General features: G+C 39.2%; 3 protein-coding genes across 3 annotated transcripts in view; all 3 read left to right on the top strand.

The window, feature by feature from the left end:
* The window catches only part of myo10l1 (myosin X, like 1), a 68,778-nt gene extending 62,476 nt beyond the window's left edge, over window positions 1–6,302 (top strand). Inside the window, exons 40-43 of the mRNA XM_084742293.1 lie at window positions 903–1,256; window positions 1,870–2,046; window positions 2,139–2,330; window positions 3,608–6,302. Coding sequence (XP_084598419.1) covers window positions 903–1,256; window positions 1,870–2,046; window positions 2,139–2,330; window positions 3,608–3,712 — 828 coding nt within the window. The 3' untranslated portion in view covers window positions 3,713–6,302. The remainder of the gene's footprint in view (window positions 1–902; window positions 1,257–1,869; window positions 2,047–2,138; window positions 2,331–3,607) is intronic.
* Window positions 6,303–9,152: 2,850 nt separating this feature from the next.
* pttg1ipa (PTTG1 interacting protein a) lies at window positions 9,153–16,995 on the top strand. Its single transcript, XM_084743029.1, has 7 exons — window positions 9,153–9,405; window positions 10,212–10,264; window positions 10,591–10,699; window positions 11,172–11,274; window positions 13,213–13,278; window positions 15,295–15,341; window positions 16,221–16,995. The coding sequence occupies exons 1-7, from the start codon at window positions 9,318–9,320 to the stop codon at window positions 16,256–16,258; spliced, it is 504 nt and encodes a 167-aa protein (XP_084599155.1). The 5' UTR covers window positions 9,153–9,317; the 3' UTR covers window positions 16,259–16,995.
* A 1,293-nt stretch (window positions 16,996–18,288) lies between these two features.
* On the top strand, window positions 18,289–23,303 carry sumo3a (small ubiquitin like modifier 3a). The gene is made up of 4 exons (XM_084742631.1): window positions 18,289–18,430; window positions 19,997–20,125; window positions 20,314–20,385; window positions 20,607–23,303. The coding sequence occupies exons 1-4, from the start codon at window positions 18,410–18,412 to the stop codon at window positions 20,667–20,669; spliced, it is 285 nt and encodes a 94-aa protein (XP_084598757.1). The 5' UTR covers window positions 18,289–18,409; the 3' UTR covers window positions 20,670–23,303.
* The last annotated feature ends 2,302 nt before the right edge of the window (window positions 23,304–25,605 follow it).

Below are 25,605 nucleotides of genomic sequence, written 5' to 3'. Positions count from 1 at the left end.
TGAGAAGTAACTTTGAGCCTGTTCAGATCTGCGATTAAAACGTGTCCTAGGAGATCCAATCATAAGTCTACAGCACTTGTGATCACTAAATAAACACTTGCCAGTTGAATGTCCATTGCAAACCAATTGAATGTTCAATACGAAGATTTGACTATTCATTTGTTTTTTTTACTTCAGCACCACAGTAAATCTTTATGCCAGGCTGCGCGAGCCTCATGTTTACCTGCGTTGTCAGCAGCCCGACAGTAGAGGTGCTCCATCGTGTGCTGGGATTTCATAACTGAAATATGAGCGGGACGCACACTCAGAAAGTAAGGGTGTCCCAGCACACCATGGAGTGTCTCTCTTGTTGTGTCTTCACACCAACGCAATGTTTTCTACAAGAAAAGAATCACCTTAATGTGTTGCATTTAATACCAAATTTACAAGAAGGCAGGAATAAGAATTTGCATGTTTGCAAAATGTGTTGTGGAATTTATTAGAAGGCCCGAGTAATTAAGAATCAAGGCTTTATTAAGTTTCTCCTCACTCAACAACTCTCAAAATAGCATGGTTACTAGTGTGTTCATCTGCTGAAGGTAATAGAGCGTTACAATGAACCAAATTATGTACTTACAGGCTGTCAGATGAGTAGGTGGTCCCTCAGTGTGGCATCTCGCAATGCATCTTGGGTGCGTTCACACCTGTAATTAAAGCTGTTCACTCGTGATCAGATCTCCCTGGACACCTTTTAATACCAAGTCTGAACAGGCTCTTTGGCTAGGCAGGACTAATGATTTAAATGGTTTCCAGACAACAATAAACATGCATGATAGCTGGGGGATAGTTAATCAGAAAATTATTGATCATTAATAACTTTCTGGAAATTTATCATTTTTTGTCCTGTTCTATTTCTCTCACAGGCCCATGAGTCTCTGATAAGCGGTCACTTCCCGGCCTCAGAGGAGACTTTGCAGCACTTGGCTGCCCTGCGTCTCCAGTATCTCCACGGTGACGGGGCAGGTCGGGCCGGCTGGAGCCTGGGAAGCGTTTATCCGATCGGACGTCTCCGCAATCGCATCCTCCATTCCACCAAGCCAGGCGTGGGGGCGGTAGGTGGAGCTGGAGGAGCTGGAGGAGCAGGAGCAGGAGAAGGGAAGGGTACGGTAGGAGGACAAGGAGGCATCCCAGCTGGAGCAGAGAAACGAAAGACCCCGAGCTTCCTGGACGGCACCCTGAGGAGAAGCTTCAAGACGGGTTCACTGAAGAAGCAGAAGGTCAGTGGTGGAAAATTGAGCCCATTTACTGCAAATCAGGTGTACTTTATATCACTTTATATTACATATTATAGTTTATAATTTTAATATAATATGATTTTTAGTTATTCATTATTCTGCCTTCCTATTTATTTCTCCAAACTTATTTATTTATGTATTCCTCTTATATTTCTTTATGTATATGTGTCAGGGGGTCAACTTTTCTCCTATCGATCAGTCAGTGACATCAGAATGATCAGATCTCATTACTTTAACAGCTGCATTATATTATTAAACCGATGTTTCCCTGTTGATGTGAATACTGTAAATACTGTATAAGTACTGGCTTTGTGGAAGCTAATTGGTCAGTCTTATAATATGTAGTCCATAATGAAATATTTGTCCTGAATTTGTCAAAGCTGTTCTGTGATACTCAGTCCAGCAGGTGTCTTTCTCCAGCAGCAGTTTCAGATCATTGCCATGTGGTGACACAGTGTGACAGCTGCTCTCTCTGCACTCAACTCTCTCAAATGGGTCCATGACAGATGGACCTTCTTGCTGTCTGATTGTCTGATGCCTGATTGATAGTTTGACAGAGTATTGCTCATTGATTGGCTGGCCTGTGTTGCTGCAGGTGGAGGAGGAGCAGATGCTGGAGATGTGGGTGAAGGAGGAGACTTCAGCCACACGGACCAGTGTTCTGGAGAAGTGGACCCGGCTGCAGGGCATGCCTCAACATCAGGCCATGCTGAAATATATGAGCATCATCAAGGAGTGGCCTGGATACGGATCCACTTTGTTTGATGTGGAGGTGAGACAATTATTTAGGAAATGATGGATTTTGGAGATTTGTACAAATATATGTTAAGTAAACCCTCCTCTTCCCTGCTGTCCTCTCTGTAGTGTAAAGAAGGTGGTTTCCCTCATGATCTGTGGCTGGGTGTGAGTGCCGATAACGTGTCGGTGTATAAACGAGGTGAACCGAAGCCGCTGGAGACCTTCCAGTACGAACACATCACCTTCTTTGGAGCTTCACAGCTCTGCACCTACAAGATCATCGTGGACGAGAGGGAGATGTTCTTTGAAACACCACTGGTGAGAACTCATTATTCATTACACTCACTTTATTTCTTTTTTGTTTAATTTTCTCTTGATTTCCTTTGACTGCTGCAACTACGTATTATTTTATTTATTTTATCAACGGTCTGTAAAATATTAATGATTATACCTGTTTGAATTTTAGATATTTTATATTTGGGGAGGAGTTTTTATATTTTGGCCTGTTTCACTTTTAACTCTGTATTTCATTTAACCTTTTTTTTAAAGGGGCACTCCAGTGATTTTACTTGAATGAAGGGCTCTGATGCGAGCTTTGTAAAGTTTGAGAAAGTAACCAGCTTAAAAGATGCTACTGAGATGCATTATGGGAAGTGTAGGATCCAAGAATTTTGGAGTGTGACTCATACTGGGGTCTAAAGCTGTATTTCCACTACATGGCCATTGCAGATAGTACTCCCTTAATGTAGGTGGAAATGATTGTCATAGCAACGCTACCTGCAGTTGGGAAACAACACAAACAAGTGAAGCTGCAGCAAACTGTAACCTACACTGTGTATTTACTGACAGATTGACAACTTCACCACTCACAGTTTCCTCTGCTCCTCTGCATTCACATCACTCTCTTCCCTCCTGTCTCCCTCGCTCAATACGCACACAAAAAGGAGCTACACTTCTCATATAACAGAGGGTATGAAGGGATTGTGTTCTTGATACATCTCGAGTGAATTTTTAAAAAAATTCCCATGTCAGGTGACCAGTCAGTCATATGCAGCGTTTTCCTTTCACCTTTTAGTATCGGATCACCTTGCTTTGAAGCTCAACTGAGGTGATGCCAAAAAAAGTACAAAGGTACTATCCATAATGGAAAACCAAAACAAAGTGGCCAAGTCAAACAAGAGACGCGTGAAGTTGAGCAAAACCCAGCAGTGGAAATGTGGCTTGTGTGTGATGATGCTTTGTCTGATGGACAAATAGCTTCAGAAACACTTGGGTTTGGGGGACGCTGTAACTTTATGAAACTGTCAATGTGATATTCAGCTATTCACATCTGTAGTTGGACAATGCATCATTCAAGTCACTACTTTCTTTGTATAACCTAGCCCTTAAAGTTATAACTAAATTACACACAAATGGGTAAATTTATTTATGCTTTGCAGGGACATAGAAATAAGACATTAAGAAAGCAATGAAATAACATTTAAAAGACAATAAAAACACAAAACAAGCAGATAAATAGTTATATGATACAAAGTCAGTCATATAACCAGATCAGGACACATATTAACTCACTGCTTTTTTTTATGTGTCTTTAGGTTGGGGAGATAACCAAGATCATGAGGGCCTACATTAACATGATGGTGAAGAAACGTTGCAGCATCATGTCAGTGACCAGCGTCGCCAGTTCCTGGGTCAGGTGATCGCCACCATCCAGTCAGAGCCCCGCCGTTCATCCAGTGGCAACAGACGCCTCAGCTCCCCTGCATTGGTCGGTCGGTTTTGATGGAGGCAGTCGCACCAAACAGCAAATCCTCAAGGTTGAATCAAAGAGTGGTGGTGGATGAGCGGGGAACAGCAAGCTAGAAGTGGAGACGGGAGCCAAACGCACACTCTACTGGCCTGGGTTTCACTTGGGATAATAAGGGGGATAAGGGATCTATTTAGAGCAGGACAAAGAAAAACAACCAGTATTTTGGGACGGTCCTTTCAAATACATAACCCCCCAGATGTAGTCCTGCATGTAGATGTTCAAGCACACTCCAAAACTCCTCTCCGCTCTCCTTTCCGGACAAAACTCAAGTAATAACAAGCACAACTTAGCCGCCCAGTCCCAGTCTGTCCCAGGCGAGGGACAGACACCCTCCCAGTTCCCCCCCAGTGCACTGCCAGACAGAAGAAAGCCACACTTTCTCAGTTAAATCTCTTTCTTTCTCACTCCTCCAGTTTCAGAGTCTCTCTCTTTCTCTTCATGTGTCCTCACTCCTTGTTTGGTATTAAGTTATGATGCTGAAATCTTGTTCTTGCTTGCTTTTCTCTCTGTTGTTCTCTCTCTGTCGTTTATCTGTAACATCAGCTGTTATTACATCTGTTCGTGACTGAGAAAAAGGACTCAATGATGATTCTTCTTCAGGGCTACTGAAAGGGAGAAAAATAATCTCCCTGCCCGACAATGTTCACTTGCTCACTCGTCAGTGCCACCGTGTGGCCACAAGAAGAAAGACAAAGCCAAAGGAAGTGGCTTTAAATATTTCTGAACAATATCAAATAGATATTCTTGAGAAGAAAAGGCAGAGGTTTTGCTTTGGGAGGCTCTCTGGAGTCTGTGCATGGCCTCGCTACAAGGAAAACATTATCAACCAGAATAGTATGAAAACATTTCCCTATCTGTGTCTGCATATAACACACACTGCATATATCTACTGTATATTCACATACACATAAACTGAACCAACATGTATTGTTTTGTACTGTATATCACACATTATAAGAGAATTTTCGGTGGCCACTGCACTGTACAGTATATAGTTGCCATACTAAATGCAATGTGACACCTCTCGTGTAAAATACATGCAAGTGAATGGTGTTAATAATGACCACTGTATGTCTGAATATGATGCCAATACTGTACATCATTCACTGGCTGTGCCATTAATGTGACTCATGGAGAAAGAAGAATTAAAGGGATAGTTTTGGATTTTGGGGAAGTGGGGTTATAAGAAGTACTTGGCCATGGTCAACTTATTACCTACAGTAGATGGTGGTCAGAACGCCCCCCGATTAGAGGAGCAGAGAGGAGCACCAGCACGGAAGCTAAGCAATGAACTGCTGTAGACGTGGGTCATAAGATGTATGTAATGTTAGATAACATCATGCGGACAGGAGACTCTGCAAGCTCCACCTAAGTTTGGGTTGCTTCAGCAGTCATCTATCCTGCAGACGCAGGGAAGGTTTCCAGTGCCTGTGATCAATCATCCACTTACACAGGCTACACAGTTCTGCTTGTGTGCACCACTCTACCTCTGTAACATGATTCAATGATTAATGCAATCGTGTGTTACCTTTCTATATCCATGGCTCCAAACTAATGTCTCTGGTTTTAGGCTATTTTAAATGACTTTAGCCTGGCTCATAAATGCTAATTAGCTAGGTTTTCACAGGCTGGAACATCTCTGCTGTGAAGAATTCAGGGAGACGCCGCAGTAACTGTTTTCTCTTCGGTGCCAGTGAACAACACAGTCTTTTAGTTTTTATTGTGCTGCAACCTGAGTGTATCTACACACTTTACAACTGACTAGAGTCACTTAACTACCCCTAACTGTATCATAATGCACTTTTCTGTGGCTTTGTGCTGGTACTTCTCTCACTTACACTTCCCAGAACAAACCTGCTAGTCATGGTCACATACAAATGATACCCACATCTTCCTTAAAAGGGAGGCCTCAGCCAGCAGCACAGAGATCGAAAAGTGGTGGCCAGTATCACAAAAGAGCAGCAAGATACCAACTACACCTCATCATGGAAATTCAGTATTAAGAATAATAGAACATACTGTATGTTAAGACTTTATTTGTGGTACTTTTCAAGTCCCAGTAAAATGTGTTAGTTGCTGTGTTTTTTCCTGTTTTTTCTCAGGATCTTGGGAGGTGTTGCTCCCCAGACTTTAACTTTGTAGATGGTGCCTACTTTGCACAGGGTCAGCAGCTTTCTACGCTGGTACTCCTGCTGCTTCTCCAAACTATCTACTGTAGGTGATTATACTGACTTTGGATAAGCAGCTCATACAACCCCACTTCAAAACATCCGAACTGTCCCTTTAATAATAAAAACACAGACCATAATGAGACTGGCTGCTATGGTGGTCGCGTTTTCACAGTGTTTTGATGAATTTATCATTGTTGTTATCTGTGGGACTCACTCTGCAGCGTTAATTGGAGCCATAGAATACTGTATATCCCCGTCTGTTCATGCTAATCACTTCTTTTCTTTACTAAGATCAGTGACTTGAACAATGATGAGCTCCAGTTTGTCTGTGTTTCCAACCTGTTAATGAGCGTGTGACTTTTATTACTGATACTACTATTATTACTGTATGCCCCCCCCCCCCCCTGCTATCTTAACCACCCTGAAGTGCTGTGTCTGGAATGCTGCTGTGTGTATGTGTATGTGTGTGTGTGAGTGTATTTATGGTGTAATCTGAACAGAAAAGGGAAATGCGTAGAGAGAAAAAGGAGAAGTGATTTTACTGAGTGTATTCTTCTGACATAAGACGTATTTACATGACTAACCGTCTGCAAAGAATGATGTTGTGATCGTGAGTTAAAGGGAAAAGCATGGGATGTAAAGGGAGGGCCGTGGGTTATTTATTTCTTATTGAACTGTAGGTATTGCAAGGTGTGTTTGGGAGGATAGTGTATAAAAAATATAATGGGATTTTTCAGTGTAAGAGGAGCAGGTGAGACACTGTGAGGATAATGGGCTCAGAGATTTAAAAGGTTTAATTGTGCACTGGGAATGCTGACAGTCATCACTGCTTTGTGCGTGTATGTGTGTGTGTTTATGGACTGAAACTGAAGTCACTGTTCTGTCAATATCACCTGACTCTGTGGCACTGCAGGTAGATGGCAGCTTCCCTCGTGTGTAACGTCTCTAGAGGACAAGAATGCTTAATAAACAAAGTGTTGCAACACATCAAATATCCAGGGAAATATATTGTTTTATCTCAAAACTCCGTCTAATTAATTGGATTAGCTAAAGTTTCTAAATTAGTTTTTGTTTTAATATTTGCCCTCAACACAGCTATGATTTGCTTTAAGTGAAGTTGAACTTCTTAAGGTTAAATTGTGTGTTGTCTATCTGGAGTGCCACATACAGGGCCGAAGCCAGTATTTTAGATCTTCTGAGATCATGAGGTTTTATTTTGCATTTTGAGAATGAAGTTAAACTTTCAGTATAAGTACCAGGCATAAGATAGAAAAAAACAATTCAGAGGAGGATTTAAAAAAAAAAAAAAAATACATTACAGTATAAGAATAAAGTCAAAATACTGAGAAAAAGTCAAAATGTCAATGAATAAAATCATCATGTTGAGAATATAGTTGAAGTGTCCAGAATAAAATTGAAATGTGTCAAAATGTCTAGAATAAAGTTGAAATGTCAAGAATAAAGTAAAGTAAAAAAAATGTTAAGAATTAAGTTGAAATGTCGAGAAAAAGTTAAGTCGAAATGTGAGGAATAAAGTCAAAAATGTTGAGAATAAAGTAAAATCAAAATGTCTAGAATTTAAATATATATTTAGTTCAATTCTGGAATCAGCCTGTTCCTGGACGAGCCCCCATTTTGCACAGAACAGCATCAAAGATGGGAGTTTAGTCAAGATTACAGGCTGTTAACAAGCGTGTTTATTAATAAAATAATAAGGGACAGAAACAATATGGAGATCAGTAGCCAGTGATGTAAATTTCTAAAAGAAATCCCGAGGACATGACCTCTTAAGTCTCTTTAATGGTGGCTTCGGCCCTGTCTGCATACACACAGCCCACTGGGATCCTGCCTGTAGAGCTAGAATAAGCAGAACTCACTCACAGGTTCCACTTTGAACTTTTGGTTATTTTAGTTTTGGCTAAAACAAGAACAGAACCAGAGACCCATAAGCCATAATTACAGAGGAACCTGCTGTCTGTTCTAGTTATTCTATATCTATGGTTCTGTCTGTCACTGATATTACACTGAGTAGGAAGAAGTTGCCCCATAGTTGCTGACATGTGATCAGTGTGTTTGCTAAAAAAGAAACAACAAACTGAAGTTAGATTTTTGCCGTATCTGATCGCAGATCTGTTTCCAAGGGCAACTTCATCACAAAGGGTCCTGTTATCAGCCGCAGGCGGCCAGAGTGGGGCCCATTCTTATCTTATGTTATGCTTATTATCATCATTACATAGTAAAACATATTGTGCTTGTTAAAAAAAGAGAAAGAGAGAGATATGTGTGTTGTTCTTTTTTATTTGTAACTGGCTTTACAAAATTATGCTTTAATAAATTATTGTCCTCTACTTTATGTTGTTTTTGTGAATTTATTTTGACACACAAAGGCTTACAAACAGTGGTGAAAAATGAGTAAGGGCATTTATTAACACTTTAGCTACTGAAGTACAATGTTGAGGTACTTGCATTTCATATTTCTGTTACTTTATACTTACACTCCATTACATTTACATACACAGTAGTGATATATTTCACTCCCTTGCATGATTGTACAGAAGCTGCTTTCAAGAATAAAAGGTAGTGATATTGGTATTGGTATCGATGATCCTGGCCCTGGTATCACTTGGTATATAATCAAAAACAAGTCATGTGGTATCGCCCACCCCTAGTTCTTAGCACTTCCTCGAAAGAAAACGTTCTCCCCTTTTTCTATTACTGTTTGAGACTTAGATTATCCAATATTTAACAAACAAAGAGTAAAGAAGAGCAAGAAATTAAAAAAATAAATAAATAAATCATCCAGCAATCCTCCCAGATTTATCTAACTGAATATAAAGTAATAAAATAAAAGTAAAATGATGTATCAGTGACAATGATCAATGAACAATGATAATGTCATGTTTAGGATTAATATCAGTCAACTGAGCCATTTTTCTGCACAGTGAATGATTTAACTTTTTTGTTGCTGATACTTCTGTAGGCTACAAAGTAAATACAGGACTTATACTTGTAATAGAGTATTTTTTTTAATTTTTTTTTTTTTTACCTTTTATTAGCTTAAGTAAAGTATTTGCTCTTGCACCACTGCCAACAAAAAATGCATTCAGACGCAAACACACGCCTTCTTCTCCTTTGTCTTTGGTGCGTAAAGAGCGTGCGTCAGAATGAAGCAGCGTTTGGTTCCTTCTCACCAACTTCACTCATCGAGTTTCAGCTGTCGACCGGAGCAACCGAGACATTTCCTCCTTGTGCCGTCACAATTTTAGACGAAGAATCTGAGAAATAAGTGGAATAACTGGAACGGTCTGCGTCGGAGTAGTTTGGATGATGGATTCACGGATTTTTCTCCCTGCTCTGCTGCTTGTCTTCGGTTTGGCGACAGTTTTGGCCCAGTCGTCCTCACCTGGCCAAGGTATGAGTGGAGCTCTTTGGTTACTGAGGAATTAATGGCTGCTGAACAAGAACTTCTCCCTTTCGTCTAATTACTTTTAGCTGCGTTTTCTTTTTTTAGATAAACTGTAAAAGATTCAAAATTCTCACCTGGTCCAATGAGACTTTTCAAAATAAAAGTCTCAGTTTTGTTTTAGTTCTCTTCAGTTCTACTTTTACAAAAAGGGCAATAAAGCAGGTCACTTAGCAAACTAAAACCTTACTTTGAGTTTTGTTGTCCTCGAATTGAACTTCTAATGTTTGTATTGTCTGATTTAACATTATTTATCATAAAATGATTCAGAAAATCTTAAGACTTCACATGAAAGCAAAATAAACAGTGATTTTTGATATGATTGCACCTCTGTTGGTTTCATATCTTTCCTCTCAGCAGCAACAATGAGTCTCTTTTCAGCTCTCACCCCCCTCCACCCCGTCCTGAATTGTTTCAGAGTAGCTACAAACAAAGAATGAGACCTCTTTTGTTTACACCTCGACTTTACAGATTCACAAGCCCAGCTGCTGTCCTGTGTAGTCTGCAGATAATAATATGACTGGTGTGCTTTCTGTGTGTTTACTGTGCTGCTGGGTCTCCATGGAAAATGTCCCAGGAGGATTAGCACTAGTTACAAAAACCACCACAGTGAGAACAAACCTACAGGCCTCATTTAATCTGCAGCTCATACTGTTTCCAGCTAATCTCTCCAATATTACAGTCACTTGTGCTTGGAAATATATGGATTTTATTTTGGGTATTTAAACTGAACTAAACTGACTTTTCCCCTGCAGCTTGTGAGTCGAAGAATGGGACAAACTGTGAGGAATGTCTGAAAAATGTGACGGTAAGTCCTGAGAGAACATTTTATTTCATTATATCATTCTGGATTTACTGGTAGTGTGTGTGTGTGTGTGTGTGTATGCATGATGGAAAAAGAAGTGTCCTAGGTGGAGGAACCACAGCCAGCAGATGCTCCTCCTTCACCCCACGCACCTGTTAGACTGGTTTGAGGAGTAACTGATCTGTTTCATCCCCACCCTCCTCCTCCTCCTCCTTCTCCTGCATTTTCTGCTTTTTGTGTGTGTATTCGACACTGTGTCCTGAATTTCTCAGTGTTCATTGTTTGTTCACATAATAAAGAGGTCGCCATGTGTTCTGCTGTTCTCACAGTGCTTGTGGTGCATCACAACAAAGTCGTGTGTCACATATCCAGTGAAGACCATCCTGCCACCGCATGCACTCTGCCCACTGAATGATGCACGCTGGGGGCTCTGCTGGAGTAAGAGAGCAAACACACACGGAAAGCTTACTTTGTTTAATTTCATTAAATTGTTTTATTAGGAACACCCCCCTGAGATGTACCATCTTATTTTCAAAAGGTTCCTCAACAACAGTAATACAGTACAAAGCCACAAGATTTAACAAATACAGAAATATGATGATAATTATGTATTATAAATTGAAGATTAGAGGAGAATGATAACATAAACCATTTTAAAAAGTGAGGGGAACTGAAATGTATATATGTAAACTGCAGCCGATGTTGCTGTCTTTTTATGAGAGGACTTAGACTTTCATACTTTGTTCAATCATGAGTTATGAAAGGACGACCAAGGCAATAAAAAATGTGCAAACTTTCGAAGATCATTAATACATGTAAGCAATTTTTTTTTCTTCTATCTTGAACATGGATCTGACTGTGGATTCCTGCATAACTTCCCTGTTGTGTTTCTCTCTGTGTGTGTCTGCAGTGAACTTCCAGATATTGATAATCACCTTGGCTGTGATTGGTGGAGTTATCATCATCGCCTTCCTGGTCTGCCTGTTCTGCTGCTGCAAGTGTGAGAACTTTGGGTAAGTGTGCATTGACCCTATCACTCTAGTAACTTCCTCATGACGATGCTGAGGCTTCACTTTTGGTTTATATGTGTGAAAATCAGACTCTGTCAAACAATGGTACAATTAGCTGTTATCTTAAGATTCATCTCCTCTTTCTCAGATAGAAACCACAACCAGTGCTGTTGTTTCTGAGTACTGATTAAGTATAGGAAAAAGCACAGACATTACTTAAGATGTCTTGTTGCTAAATGAATATTTACCATAATGTATCTGTCCGCTATTTTATAGCCTCTAATGATGAGACCTGATGCACAAACTAAATAAAAGTACACACACTTACACTAACAATGTCATAACAAAAACTGTTTTAAAGCAGACTTTTCTTGAAAGTGTATTTGAATGTGAATTTAAGAGTATTTAATTTAAGAAGCAGAAATGTCTTTACACAAAATGTTTTAACTACTTAGGAGAAGTTCAGGTTTTGTGCTTCCTGGTTTTTGCACGTTGATCCCGTCACTCCACCCCTGTCATTTCCGTTTCCATCTTACCCTCTGAGATATGCCGGTGCAGGACATTACACGTGCATACAGCAGGGTGCTGTTAGTGGTTTGTGAAGTTGTCTCCTGACAGGAAGAAATTATGAGAACAAATATTAAGAAAACCACCTAATCAGCAGAGGGAGCGCACACCTACTTCAGTCAGTAAAGTGTGGACGGTGGTGCCTGCAGGGTGGTTTGTGGTCGGAAAGAAGTTTGTTTGATGATAAGATCTGTGGCTTGTCAGTGATCCTGGGTTCAGGTTCTTCCAAGTTAACTTTTGTACAGAAAAAGTCACATTTAGGCTTTATGTTAGAGAGAGTTATGTTTAGGTATAAATAAAAAATGCCTCTGTGGTTATATGTTAGGTTAGAAAGGGTTCAGGTACATGTTTATTGTGTCACAGATGGTTTAAAGGATAATTCAAATATTTTTAAACCTGAGCTCTATTTTTTTTTACATATTTTGACATCTAAATGGCCACTAGGTACAGATAGTTTTGGAACTGGTCCGTAGATTGCCTCAGGCAGCTGCAATGGCTGCAACATTATCTTTACTGCCATTTTATACCACATACAGCATGTATGCTGTATGTATGCTGAGCAGCATCTACAGCAGCCAAAATACATTAATTAGAAAGGTAGCAGATTACGTGAATTTACACCAGGTGTGAAAGCAGCATGTTGCGGCTGCAGCAGGCTTGCAGCATGCAGCAAATATAGAACAGAGTTGTATTTTTGCTGCATGTCAAAACGATGTCCTGCATGTTATCTGTTTGTTTTAAATCATAAACATGTGTTTCCTGTATTTTTCATAGCCTAAAATAAACATGAATATGTACCTTTCATATTTTGTGGAGGTACTGGTTGAATTTGAAAATATATAACTGTTGTACACTCGGTCAAATTAGGTGTGTGATATCAGTCACCTTTTCTCGACCTAGACAAGTGACTGTGTACACAGAAGTGAAATGGAAAATTAAATTCATCCTCAACAACACCGAGATCTCAAAGAACACATAAAATTGTTCTTCAGAGATACCTTTATATCTGCCTATGTCATTTGCCATTGGAAGGGTACCAGTTCTTAAATGGGCACATAGAGACTTGCGGTACCAATTCCAAAACTTTTTGTACCTATTAGTCATTTAGAGATCATATATATACACATGTACATATAGGTGGGGACTGTGCTACCGTGGGGAAAGTTCAGTCTAATCATATCAAGATAACATACTTTACACATACTGTACATTTCTGCCTGCTTTGGTGTGGTTACCTTAAGGTGTCTGCACCCGAAACACACACACACACACACACACACACACAGAGAGAGAGAGAGAAGCACACTCACACTGTGTACTTTCCCATGACCTTTGTAACCACAACCTAACCTTGGTCCCGTGTTTGTGTGTCAGATCCAAGAGGTTCGAAGCCAAGATGCAGAGACAGGCCAACAAGATGAAAACCAAGCAGGAAGAAAGGTGAGAATAATGTTTATTGATGTGTGTGATAAATTTCAAACCTGATCTGGTTTGTTCTTTTGTGAATGTATAAGATTCATCTACAGTATTATCTATAACTTACCAATAGCCCTCCTGTGCAAAAAAAAATGTTTCAACAGACAGTATCCATTTCCACAAGCAGCTTCAGATGCACAAGGTGGATTTGAGTCTTAATCTGGACTAACTTTGTTGCAGAACCTCAGAATCACTGCCAGTGTCTCCATTTTCCCTGCAATTCAGATATTGAATAACAAAGTGAAACAAAATAACAATTCAGACTGATTATCTGGTCACATCTAAACTGGCCAACAGTGCAGCAGTGCACTGAACGCAATCTGACCCCTCAGTCCTCCACCACCAGAAAAATCTTTATTTTTATTCACAAGTTTTACAATATAACAATAGCATACGTAAAGCATAAATAGCAAATCAATCATGTAAGTGATGAAGTGACATTACATGTGACTAAATAGTGTCCCCCTGATCTCCAGACAGTGACAGTCTTACTTTGAATAGCAGTGAGGATACTGAATGACAGATCTGTTGCGTAACTCGGATCATCACTGCATTACACTGTTTTGTGGGGCATAGTCTGAATATGGCAAGAACCAGCCCTGATAAGTTTTACTGTGATGTGGAAATGATATTATCTCTAAACGAAGTCTAGACTTGACTGTGACTTGACAGTAGTGATGTTCCTGCTGGTCATGTGGGGTTATTGCAGTTTGAGACAAATATGCACTTAAGCCTGTGGTGAAATTTGTATTTGCTTTATAAACTGTGTGATGGGATTATGTGGCAATTAATTCCTCACACCTTTAACTGATCATTCCTAAGCAACAGGTTTGGCTTTATTTGTCAACCAAATATTTAGTCCACAGAACACAACATTTTGCCTGGCTTCAATCTCTCCTACCATCGCCATGATCTCGACTTCCAAAAGATTTGTTTTTCTCTTTTGGTCCATGGCTTTTCCTCATTAAACCCCCATTTCTGCTGCATTATACAAGGGGAAATCACTGATTGTACGGCAGGTGTTTCAAGTTAATTTAAGATTTATAGATCACAGGTGCTTAAGTCACAAATGAGCGTCTTAGAACCTGCATATGCAAGATTTTTAATGCTCTGCATCTTTTATGACTTGAGCATTAACACACCATCAGAAGTGATCAGTTCGTCATTATAAGTTCAAATATAAATCTAAGAAAATCTTTATAACTGAGGTTCTAGGGCTACACAACACATGAACAGTTCTTCTGCACAGAGCTTTCTCCCTTATGGAGACAGAACTCGCGCTTCCTCATCAATGCTGTTTTGCCCTGAAGCATCCCATATTAATGTTCCGGTGTAGACAGCCGTTTTAAACTGTGTGTAATGTTTCCTCATGGTGCTGCAGACTGTTACTGTGGCCTGTCAGCTGTAATCCGTGATGACTGTCTCACTAAAGGTGGACTGTGAGTCCTTGTCCGACAGTGACTGATTAGCTTGCTCAGTCACAGCGGTGCTTTTTGTCAGTTCAGGTAGAGTGTAGATTACCTCCTGATTCAGCAGTGACTTTATTATTTGTTTATAATAGCCCTTTCGATACAAATGCACAAATACAATAGATGAGATATACAGTACAGACACTTTAATATAATAGCTGAATAACTAAAAATCTGGGTTTATGCACATCTTAGGATACATTGTAAAATTTCCCTTGTATTACCTATTTCAGGTCGTCTCTTAATATTCTCAGTGTGTAGGTTTGTCACATGGTCTCCTACCTACAGGACACCCAACGCACCAGCTGCCCCTGTTTCATTGTTGGTCATGTTCCATATCAGTTTTCTTCACAGTACAAAAGCAAGACTGATGAAGGGAAAAAAATGCACACGTCAAACAGTTAGCGGCCCAAACTGGTTTGTGGTCATGTGACTGTTGGGAATGTCTGACAGAGTGAAAAATATTATCATTGTGACGTGTGACTCAGAAGAAAATGTTTTGTCCTTACAGGAAGGCCGAGATGAAACAGAGACATGACGAAATCAGGAAGAAATATGGTAAGCTCTCTCTTCTGACACGCTTTATTATCATTCCTCTCTGTCTTTTTCATACAGTAAGTATGTCTTTCTGTTCCTTTTGAAAGAAAAATGTTTGGACTTTTGATGGGAGAAGTAATTAAATTGGCAAAATAATATTAATCTATCTTTTTGTGTTTTCATTTTTAAAGAAATACTGTAATTGACAGTCTTGGAAAATATGTTTATTTGCTTTCTTGCTGAGAGTTAGATGAGAAAATTTATACTTCCCTCATGGTTGTACACTAAATATGAATCAAATGCCATTTTAGCTTAGCATAAAGACTAGGAGCAGGAGGAAACAGCTACCCTGCCTCTGCCTGAAGGTAACAAAGTCCACATACCAGCACCACTAAAGCTCATGAATTAAGATATTATATCTTGTTTGTTTAATCCGTACAAAAAACTAGGTGTGAAAACATAATGCGGTGCATTTGGGAGTTGCGTATGTGATAGACTCTTTCTTGGACAGGAGTGGTTAACTTCCTTGAGTCTCAGCTCACAGTGACTGTCAAACGTGTGCTTAAGGTTTTCTATGGACCTTGGCGCCTATAGGGGAGCAAAGGAGACGGCACTTTGGGAATACAGAGTTATTATTGCATGTACATTACTCCAGATTCTTACATGTTGGACCTTTATTTAGTGAACTTCAGATGTGCTGGTAGGTGAAGACAGGCTAGCAGGCTCGCTAAACTAATTTCCTGCTGGTGGTGACATCATATTTAACTGACAGACATGAAAGTGGCATCGGTTCTCTCATCTAACTCTCGACAAGACAACAAATATGCAAACAAACAAACAAAATCTGTTCTTTTGATCAATCAATGCTTTGACTTTACTGATTGTTTTATGTTTCTGCAGGTCTAAGTGGGCAAAATCCATACTCCAGATTTGCATGAGAGGATCTGTGAACTGAGATTCACACCCTGACCCCGATATTTTCCTCTGAACTCGGACAGGCATCAACAAATTCTCCTGTGGTTGTGAAAGCAGACATGACCTGAGAATTAATGTAAACTATGACTAAAGTGACAGCAGTTTTGTACAGGCAGTCTCTGGCTTCATCCAGCCAATGAATAGGTATGTTATGTTCAATGTGATGACCCAAGAGGCTGTAACAAAAAGCTAGAATAGACGCATGTAGTAGTCTATATGTGGCTCCTATAGCATCAGTGTACTTATACTATTTATAAGTTCAGGTCTTAAGTTTAATTGTACAGAACAGAAAGAATCCAGTTTGGTTACTGAACAATTCTCTCTGTTCGCTTCAGAAATCTGTTGCATCTGCAAATTTTCAGATTTCATCTGAGATTTAGAGATATACATAGAAATTCTATACTATTTTTGTACATTGTGATTTCTTCTCTTGTTTCAAACTGACTCATTCCTATTCTGAAATGTACTTGTTGTAGGACTTTTTTATTGTGTTATTGTCGGTTATTAGGTTTGGAAAGTATGTTCATTCTGTGAAGTCCAAATAAAATTTTCAGCCTTGCACTCTGGATTTCTAAAGTAAATCATTAACTTAAGTTGAATGTGTTGATTGTCAGATTGTCAGATTTAAGTCTGCCTGAGTCTGCATTTGCCTGTATATCCTGTAAAGACGCAAAAGCCTAATAAAAGCTTGGATAGATAATTCCCTCAGTGTCACAAGACTTCTGTTGTTTGTTTTTGCCTGTATTGTGCTTTCATTAAAACTTTTGCCTTATATTGCGTACCTGGGGTATTAAAAAGTGCAGCAACTACAGTTTAAATGCTCAAAAAGCCTTACCAAAGGTTGTTAGAGGCTGAATGCTGACATCTGCTGTGTGAGGTAAAGAACATTTTCTGTCCACTGTAGGTACTATACAGTATGTGGAATGTCTGATCTCAGAAACTCTGTGATTAAGATTTCTATTAAAGAGTAACTTAAATCTGATATTGAAGATAAATAGCAATGACTTACTGAATTTAAAGAAAACATTTGACTTTGCAGAATTAATTTGTATTTTTGTAAAGAGATTAATATCAAAGGAAATGAAGTGGTGGTATGACTGGAAATTTGGTGACTTACTTATGAGAAACTAAACAACATTTAAGCTGACGGAACAATTGTAGAACTACCATAATGAAGACAACGACACGTGACTTTTTAAGAATCTTGGTCTGTTAAAGTCTAGCTGTAGAAATTGATTTAGACTAAATGATCGATTATATGTGGATAGTGCATGTTTGAGATGCAGTGATCCTTATTTAGTGATGCTAGAGAGGTTAATGTGGTTAATGTGCATGTGTAACAGAGAGAAAGCCAAAACAAGAAAAGATAATGGTTGATAATGTGATTTAATTATAGTAGTGATATAAAGATAAGTATACTAATTAAATTTGTTAAACACAAATACTCTAATAGGCCAGATTTTATGTCTCTACAGTAGCCCACAACAGACAAACCAAACAGTGGATCTAGATGCAGCCTTTCATGTTTTATGTGACTTTTGTGGCCACCGTTAGAAGTGGAGGGTGACATGAGATGTTTGCAATCTGCAAACTCACTGGTAGATGCCACTAAATCCCACATACTGGTCCTTTAAAAACTATAGTCAAATATTTCTCACAGGTGAGCTGTCTATCCAGCTTAAAAAGAATGGTAAAATGAAAATTAAAAAAAAACATTCCTTTTCTTTACAGGATCAAAATTGTTCAAGTAGTAAACAACACAAATTGCATAAAAGTAATTTTGCTATTTCAATCACTGTGTAAATAATTTTACTAAAAATGTAGTCAAATTAGTTTATTTACATATAGTTTTCTACCCCCAACACTGGGTTTTGATTTTACAGTATCTCTTCAGTTCACGTGCTCGAGTATTTTGCATAGGTGCGCGCTCCCGTGTCCGCGCTCCCGCGGTTTAGTAGTCACATGGTCCTGTCATAACCAATCGTTTATTTATAACAGCGGTCCAAAGCGCGCACCCGTGAGCGGAGGAGAAGAGAGGACAGAAGGCGGCAGAAAGACAAATAAAGCGCAATTAATCGGTTCTTCTGCAAACCCGCACACTAAATACAGCCAGGATGTCAGAGGAAAAGCCAAAGGTAAGATATCAAGGCTTTAAGAGCTGTAAATTTAGTGATGGCTCAGTCGAGCTCCCGCCAAACCGTTCCTCAGATGTGCAGTCTAAAATGGCCTGGTTTGCACGTTTCTCTGAATCGGCGCAGTGTTTGTTTCGCAAATGAATGAGTACCCGCACATTCATATTAACGCTTACATGCACTTAAACAGCACTCTGTGGATGGATATGTGAGTGGTTCTGACGTACTACCGAGGGACGTGAAGATTTGTGAGTAGAAATGTCAATTACACCATGATTGTCATTTGCGGATTTTTTTTCTTTGTCGAAACGGGACCACGTTATGTCCGCAACGCTGCAAATGCCGCAACTGCAGCAGCAACAAAAGGGCGCTAATGGAAGTGACGCACTCGTATAAAAAATAATGCAGCCGTGTTATTCGTGTTGTTTTTAATGTATCGGCGTTTGTTTGGACACACTGCAGCAAAAAACTGTTAGCACCGTTAGCCGGCAGCTACACTCAGCATAGGTCTTACAGAGGTTGGCGTGCCGACCAGCTAGCCTGGAGCTAACCGTGCTAACGTTAGCATCTGTGACTACGCGGCTAACCTGCCGGAATTATTCCGGCTAATACACGTTTGTTTTGGTTAATATATTTCTAAAATCTTGTTCTCCTACTCTTTCATCACACTTCGTCGTCCTCGTGCTGTTTCTTTTTAAAGTTGCATGATACGTGTGGCTCTTAGCCAATGTATTGGCTAACATACGATTCTGTTAACAGCTCATTTTTTGTAGTGTTTCTTCAGTGTAAGCTCCTCGGTAGGCCCGCACAGGTAATCCAGATATTATTGAAATTGCAATATGACAACGTGCAATACCCATATCTCAGAAGCTGCAAGTGTTTGACAAAGGAAACCTGTGATAAAACAGCGTTTAAATGAAGCACAGTTGAGCTGCAGAGATGCACTGGCCTACAAATCTTATACTTCAAATGTTAGAAAATATGTTTGATACAAATGAGGGCAACACTAACTAATCAAAATATTGTTGAAACCACTGTATGACCAAGTGCAATATCAAAATCACAATAGCTGCAATTTTGATAAATGACAAATGTGATATAACGGGAATATAATGAAGTACAGTAGTGCTGCAGCGATGCCTTGGCCTACAAACCCTGTTCTCCAGATGTCAAGAAACATGCTTGTTTGATAAAGATTAGGGTGGCACAATTAATGGAAACATTATTGAAATCACAATATGGCTAAGTATAATATAGAAATTGCAGAAGATGACGGGAAAATGTGTCACAACAGCATTATAATAAAAATCTGGTTCTCCAGATATTAGAAAAAATGTTTGTTTGGTACAGACCCAACAAATGTCACATCATGTTTTTCATTTTTTTTTAAATTGTGATGTAAAAATGGTCACTTCCACTAATTGTGAATGAAATTGCAGTATCTATCCAAATAATTGCAATATGATTTTTTTTGTCCAATATTATGCAACTGTACTCCTGTTTGCAATGTTTGTGGTATATCTGTTACTTTAAACCTATTTATTTACATGATAATGTTTACCTCTGCAGGAGGGAGTAAAGACTGAGAACGATCACATCAACCTCAAGGTTGCAGGGCAAGATGGGTCGGTGGTCCAGTTCAAAATCAAAAGACACACACCCCTCAGCAAACTAATGAAGGCGTACTGTGAACGACAGGTGAGCTGAAAGCCCCAAATGACTGCTTTTAAACTTCCTCCTCACCAACACCATATAATTATTTTGGATTTCCTGTAATGCTTCATTCAGCCTCGCCATCAGCAGTTGCACACTCCACTTGGTGATTTCTTCACCAAAAGTTCTTTATTCATGGATTCATCTCAGTATCTGCTGTGTTGCTCCTGCAGGGCCTCGCAATAAGGCAGATCAGGTTCAGGTTTGATGGCCAGCCTATCAATGAGACGGATACACCTGCACAGGTAAGATACACTCTGTTCACCATTATATTCTCTTTAAACCTCACTGAAATTATCTTTGTATATGATGAGAGTTAGAGAAGCAGAAGAGAAATATTCAGTTTATTTAACATTGACTGCATAATTGAAGCATTCAGTGATTCTGTATAATCTTAAATCATTTTATATGTTCAGTTATTGTTAAGTTCCACTAACTGCGACTTCTTTTGCTCTGCTCTTCTCAGCTGGAGATGGAAGATGAAGACACCATAGATGTTTTCCAGCAGCAGACAGGTGGGCGCTGCTAAGCCCCCTCCACCTCATTGACGGCCACCCTCAGACCACGCCCTCAGCCACCTTCACTGTCCCTCCCCTCCCCATCGCTCTTCTCAGCCTATTATTATTATTATTATTATTATTATTAATATTATTATTATTATTATTATTATTATTATTATTTCTTCAGTTTAAAGCTGTCTGTCATGGTTTTTCGTCAGGTGTGTGGGAGGGGGGCTCCTCAGCTTTTTATGTACTGTCTCAGCCAGGACTGAACTTTTGTGCGTGTCAACAGTCTCTCTGCTGGCCAATCAGGACGTCATTTCCTTACCGGCACTGCAGGCTGTGATTGGACCAACAGCATGTCACAGCTGTTCCTGGTTTGTCAGTGCTTCTCATTCACTCTCCAAGTGAACGCTTAGTATCCTGTAGTTTGTCACGGTTTTCATCCATCGGGGTCGATTGCGAGGCTCTGCAAGATTTTTGTCCAGGGGTCACAGTCAGTGGGCATGAAAATGTTTTGAAGTGGAAGCACTTTTCTGAACTTAATACACACCCGCCTTCCATTTCACTTCGCTTTCTTGTGTGTTTCTTGTCTGAACGGTGACTCCTGCTCTTCTGTCAAACAGGTATTTTAATTCTCTGCATTTTAGGTGCTTTTGCTAAAGAGTTCTGCAATGTTTTTTGTATTTTTTGATTTTTTTTTTTTCCTTTTAAGAATTAACATCCAGGGGGGCTTGTTGATTATTTTTTTCTGTACAGAAGTATCAGAGTGGATGTTAGATAAATGTTGTGGGGCTTGGACCAATACTCCAAACACCAGACTTCTGTTTCATATTGATGTTCTTGGCTTACTCTAAAAGTGAACTGCAAGGTCAAAACTGTCACATTTTAAGGGAGTTTGTATTTCATTAATGTAATTTGCTTCCTCTTTGACTTATACTAATTGAGAAAGGTTCTTTGTGGGTATCCAGCACAGACTATGATTCGCTCATCCAGACAAATGCCTGTTTAAGGGGTGGGAAATTTAACTCATGCTGTGTTTGGAGTTGGTTGGGGTCTTGTGTGTAAGGATGGTCTCTTGACACGGAATACATAACTTTTTGTTTTCTTTCCCTATTTTCCGATAAAGAAGTCAGTGGCCAGTCCCTACAATGTCTTACAAGTGGCTCTGCTTGTGGGATTTACATTCGGGGGAGTCAAAGTAGAGGGTGGGCTGTGTGGGTGGGAGTAACTGGAAGGTCGTTCCTCGTCGCTGTTTTTGGGGTCAGCTGTCTCATCTCTGTGTTGTCCCTGCAAACGTAGGCTGACGGGACAACTGATTCTAGATTTGAAGAGGAGCAGCTTCCAGTTTGAGCAAGGAAATCCAAGTCAGTATGTTTTTGTTGACATGTTTTGAAGACACTTTTCACTGCTATGTCAAATTCAGAGCCATTTCTTTTTGTGTAAAAGGCAAAAGTTTGAGACCATTTGTTCAAAAACCTGGCTGAAGTGTTGCAGATGGTGAAAATCCTAAGCGGTGATGAGTGTCTTCAATTATTTACAGTTTCAGAGAAGGATGCATGCAGTTTGTTGCATATCGGCAGGGCAGGGAGGCCAACCAATGGAGTTTGGGAGATAAGTGTTCTGTACCCACAGGGCCCCGTTCTTTGTACACAGATAGCTTGAGTTGTTGATCCGATTGTCGAGGACCTGACATGAGCCTGGGTTTTTCAGATCAGTCAGGATTAAAATGTATCTGTTGAAGAAAGTAGTCCATGCAGGCAAAACCTCCAAAAGTGCAAGCTTATTCAGAGAAAGGTGGATTGTGACAACCTCTTAAGTGGTTTAACAATTTTAATTTATTTACAGATAACACTACACCTTTCTCTAAAGGCATCAGTCAGTCTCAAGTCATACATATTAAGTACAACAGAATATCAATGGGGAAAAACTAATGGACTTTGCATTTCTTTTGCCGTGATATGAACCACTGTTATTTAGACACTGCAATACAGGTTCAGTTCTTGCATAATGAGGTATTTAAATGATGCAATATGGGCTGCAGCCATAATTGGCCTTCCTAGTCTCCCTTAATCTTTTAAGATGTTCCCATTATCATTAATGTAGCGTTGCTCAGCCATATTGTAGTCTACATCATGTTTTTCAGCTGTATTTTTGTATGATTCTAATAAAAAACATAAGTCAACATTAATACGTTTTTATTTCACAATAAATATTTGACATAAATGTTTTTTTTTTTAAAAAAAGCTTCACTATACTACCACCTGCTGTTTGAAATGTTCACTGCTGCCCAATCTGGCTTCTGTGAATATAAAATGAGATTTTATCTGAGGACTAACCAATTCTCGTCTTTCCCACAACAAGCATTTGGCAAAATTGTGTTGTACAGAGACATGTCAAATCTTTGTGTGATCACTCTTCAAGAAAAGCAAATCACAAGTAGCTATTTTAGGTTCACCAATAAGAGCACAGTTATTAAGACAGCTTTCCATGTACATTTTAAAAATTGAGTTAGTTGGACAAAGCTGGTTAACATACGAGATTAACTTTAATGTACGAAGAACGGGGCCCAGGTCTTGTCATGTTATTTGTTTCTCTACTGATTTGTACATTATTTGTGGTCTTTTACTACTGTATACAATAAATATAGTTTGGTACTCAGATTTGCTGTCACTTGCAACATTATTTTGTGTCTTCAAAAAATAGGTAAAGCACTGAAATGTTTATTTTGCTGCTTTACAATAGACCTTTTTCACTGCAGTCTTAGTGATACGAAACAGTAGGGTAAACAAATGTGTTGCCGATGATGCTCATTACGGTCCTGTTCCATTTAGTGTAGCAGAGTTTTTCCAGCATCCTGACTGACCTGACTGGAACGAACCTTTACTATTATTCTTAACGCCGGTGTTTACCTTAACATCTTGTGTCAAAACAGCTGCTGTGAAAAAAGTCTTGTTATCTCTGGGGGCATTTTTGGAATGTGAAGGAGGAAGGGAGGCTGCAATAATCTTACATTATAGCCTATAGATTTTTTTTTTGAGAGAGAATTTCACAAAACATTTGTGATTCTGATTTACAACACTGGCCTCAGCATCAAATTGAGCAAACTAAAGAATCAAACATTTTTCATTAATTCGCTTTAGACAACTAACGGAAATTATTTTGCCCATTGTCTACACCCACAGATTAAAATACAAAATAAAATACCCAGGTTCTATGACATTAAAGCACTTAATCATTTGACCCATTATGATTCCCAAAAAATGATAATGTTTAGTTTTCACAGAGCCACATTGTCTGCAGCACTTTGAGTGGACTGTAAAATGTTTTGTCTGAGTTGGTGCAACAAAAAAAAGAAAAAAAAACTTTCCCCTGCAGCAAAATTCTCTGCATTTGAAAGAGGTGGTTGTTTACCATTGGACAGTGCAGTGGACCATCTGCACTATAGAGTTGATTTACTTATTAATGCCACAGAATTTGTAGACTAAGCTTGGCTTCAATCCTTGCTCTTGATGTGCCTCTTTAAAACAGAATACATCATTAGCTTTATTAGCCTACCAAGAAGCATTTACACATTTTGCAGGTAGTGCTTCGGTACATGTCTTGCGGCTCAACCTGTAATATTTGGTCATGTGACATACAGTATATGTCTTTAAATGCCTGCCTGGTATATTGTAAACTAGATTTTGTCACTTGTCAGAGCATGGCTGCCATTGAATAAGAGGTCCAAGCAGCGTCACTTGCTGGCATGAGAGGACCTATAATAACTCACTCTTTTACAGTATCACTGCGACATTGTGATCACCAGCAAAATACTTCATCATGGTTAAATTGTTTACTGTTATTGATTTCAATGCAGTACTTTACAAATTGTATGCAGAACTGAATTAATAGTTAATTAGTCCCAGTTGCTGTCATAGATAACTGTGCTGGCCTGATGGTCTCGCATGTGAACATATGCCATTTAAACATAAATTGAAGTGTTCAGATTCTCAAATATCTGGGGTGCGAATTACACACACTGTTTCAGCACATATAATAACACTCACCTGGAGGTGATGCAGTTTTATCTCAAAAACACTTTGGCCTAGAGTCAACAATCTTTTGTTATTTTAACCTTAAGTCTTCTGCGCCTGATCTTCTGCAAGGTGTCAAATTCTGTGACTTTCATTACCTGCTTGGACCCTGTTAAAACCTTCTTGCTGGTCTTGTTATATATAGTTTTTGTGTGGTTCATAATGTAAGACAGGGTTTCAGTTCCCACTGGGGCCCTGCCTGCTAAAAACGTGCTCAAGTACTATGGATGTGGCTTGAAGAAAACAGACAGCTAGGTGGTGCCAGTGAACTGTAATAATGTCACATCTCTGCCTGGTTTGGTTTAATTCTGTCATAAAATAACCCCCACACAATGCGCTTTTAGATTAAACTGGATTCCAATTTACAATTATCTGTTCACATTTGAATATTTTTTAGATTTTCTTCTGTCATGGTCATATATTTCTGTATAGTGAAAGTGGATATAGTGTAGTGTGGATAACTTTTTATTTCACTTGTATTTTATTTAAAGACTCTTTTCCACCTCTAATTTTGACTCTTTAGCTGCTGCATCAGATTTTTTTCATTTTATTAGATTCACAGGTCTGGTGTGTAAGATATAGGGGGATATACTGACAGAATGTGTAAGAAATGGAATATAATACATATGAGTATGTTTTAGTAGTATTTAATCACCTTAAAATAAGAATTTTGTTTTCATTAGCTTTATAAAGACCTGCTGGGCACGGGTCCTCGTCTGCAGAGTCTGCCATGTTGAGCCGCATTGATAACACAGAGGCTCAGAATGGACAAACCAAATGCTCGCTCTAGGCACGGCCTTTTGCATTTCACAGAAACACGAGCTTCAGGGCCACCATAGCGTCTCCTTCATGCCTAGAAGGGGACAGTGTTTGTAATCTGCAAACTCAC

This window comes from Lutjanus erythropterus, chromosome 18, assembly GCF_056507025.1.
Source record: "Lutjanus erythropterus isolate fLutEry1 chromosome 18, fLutEry1.hap2, whole genome shotgun sequence".
NCBI lineage: Eukaryota > Metazoa > Chordata > Actinopteri > Lutjaniformes > Lutjanidae > Lutjanus > Lutjanus erythropterus.
This window is presented reverse-complemented; position numbering and strand designations above follow the sequence as displayed.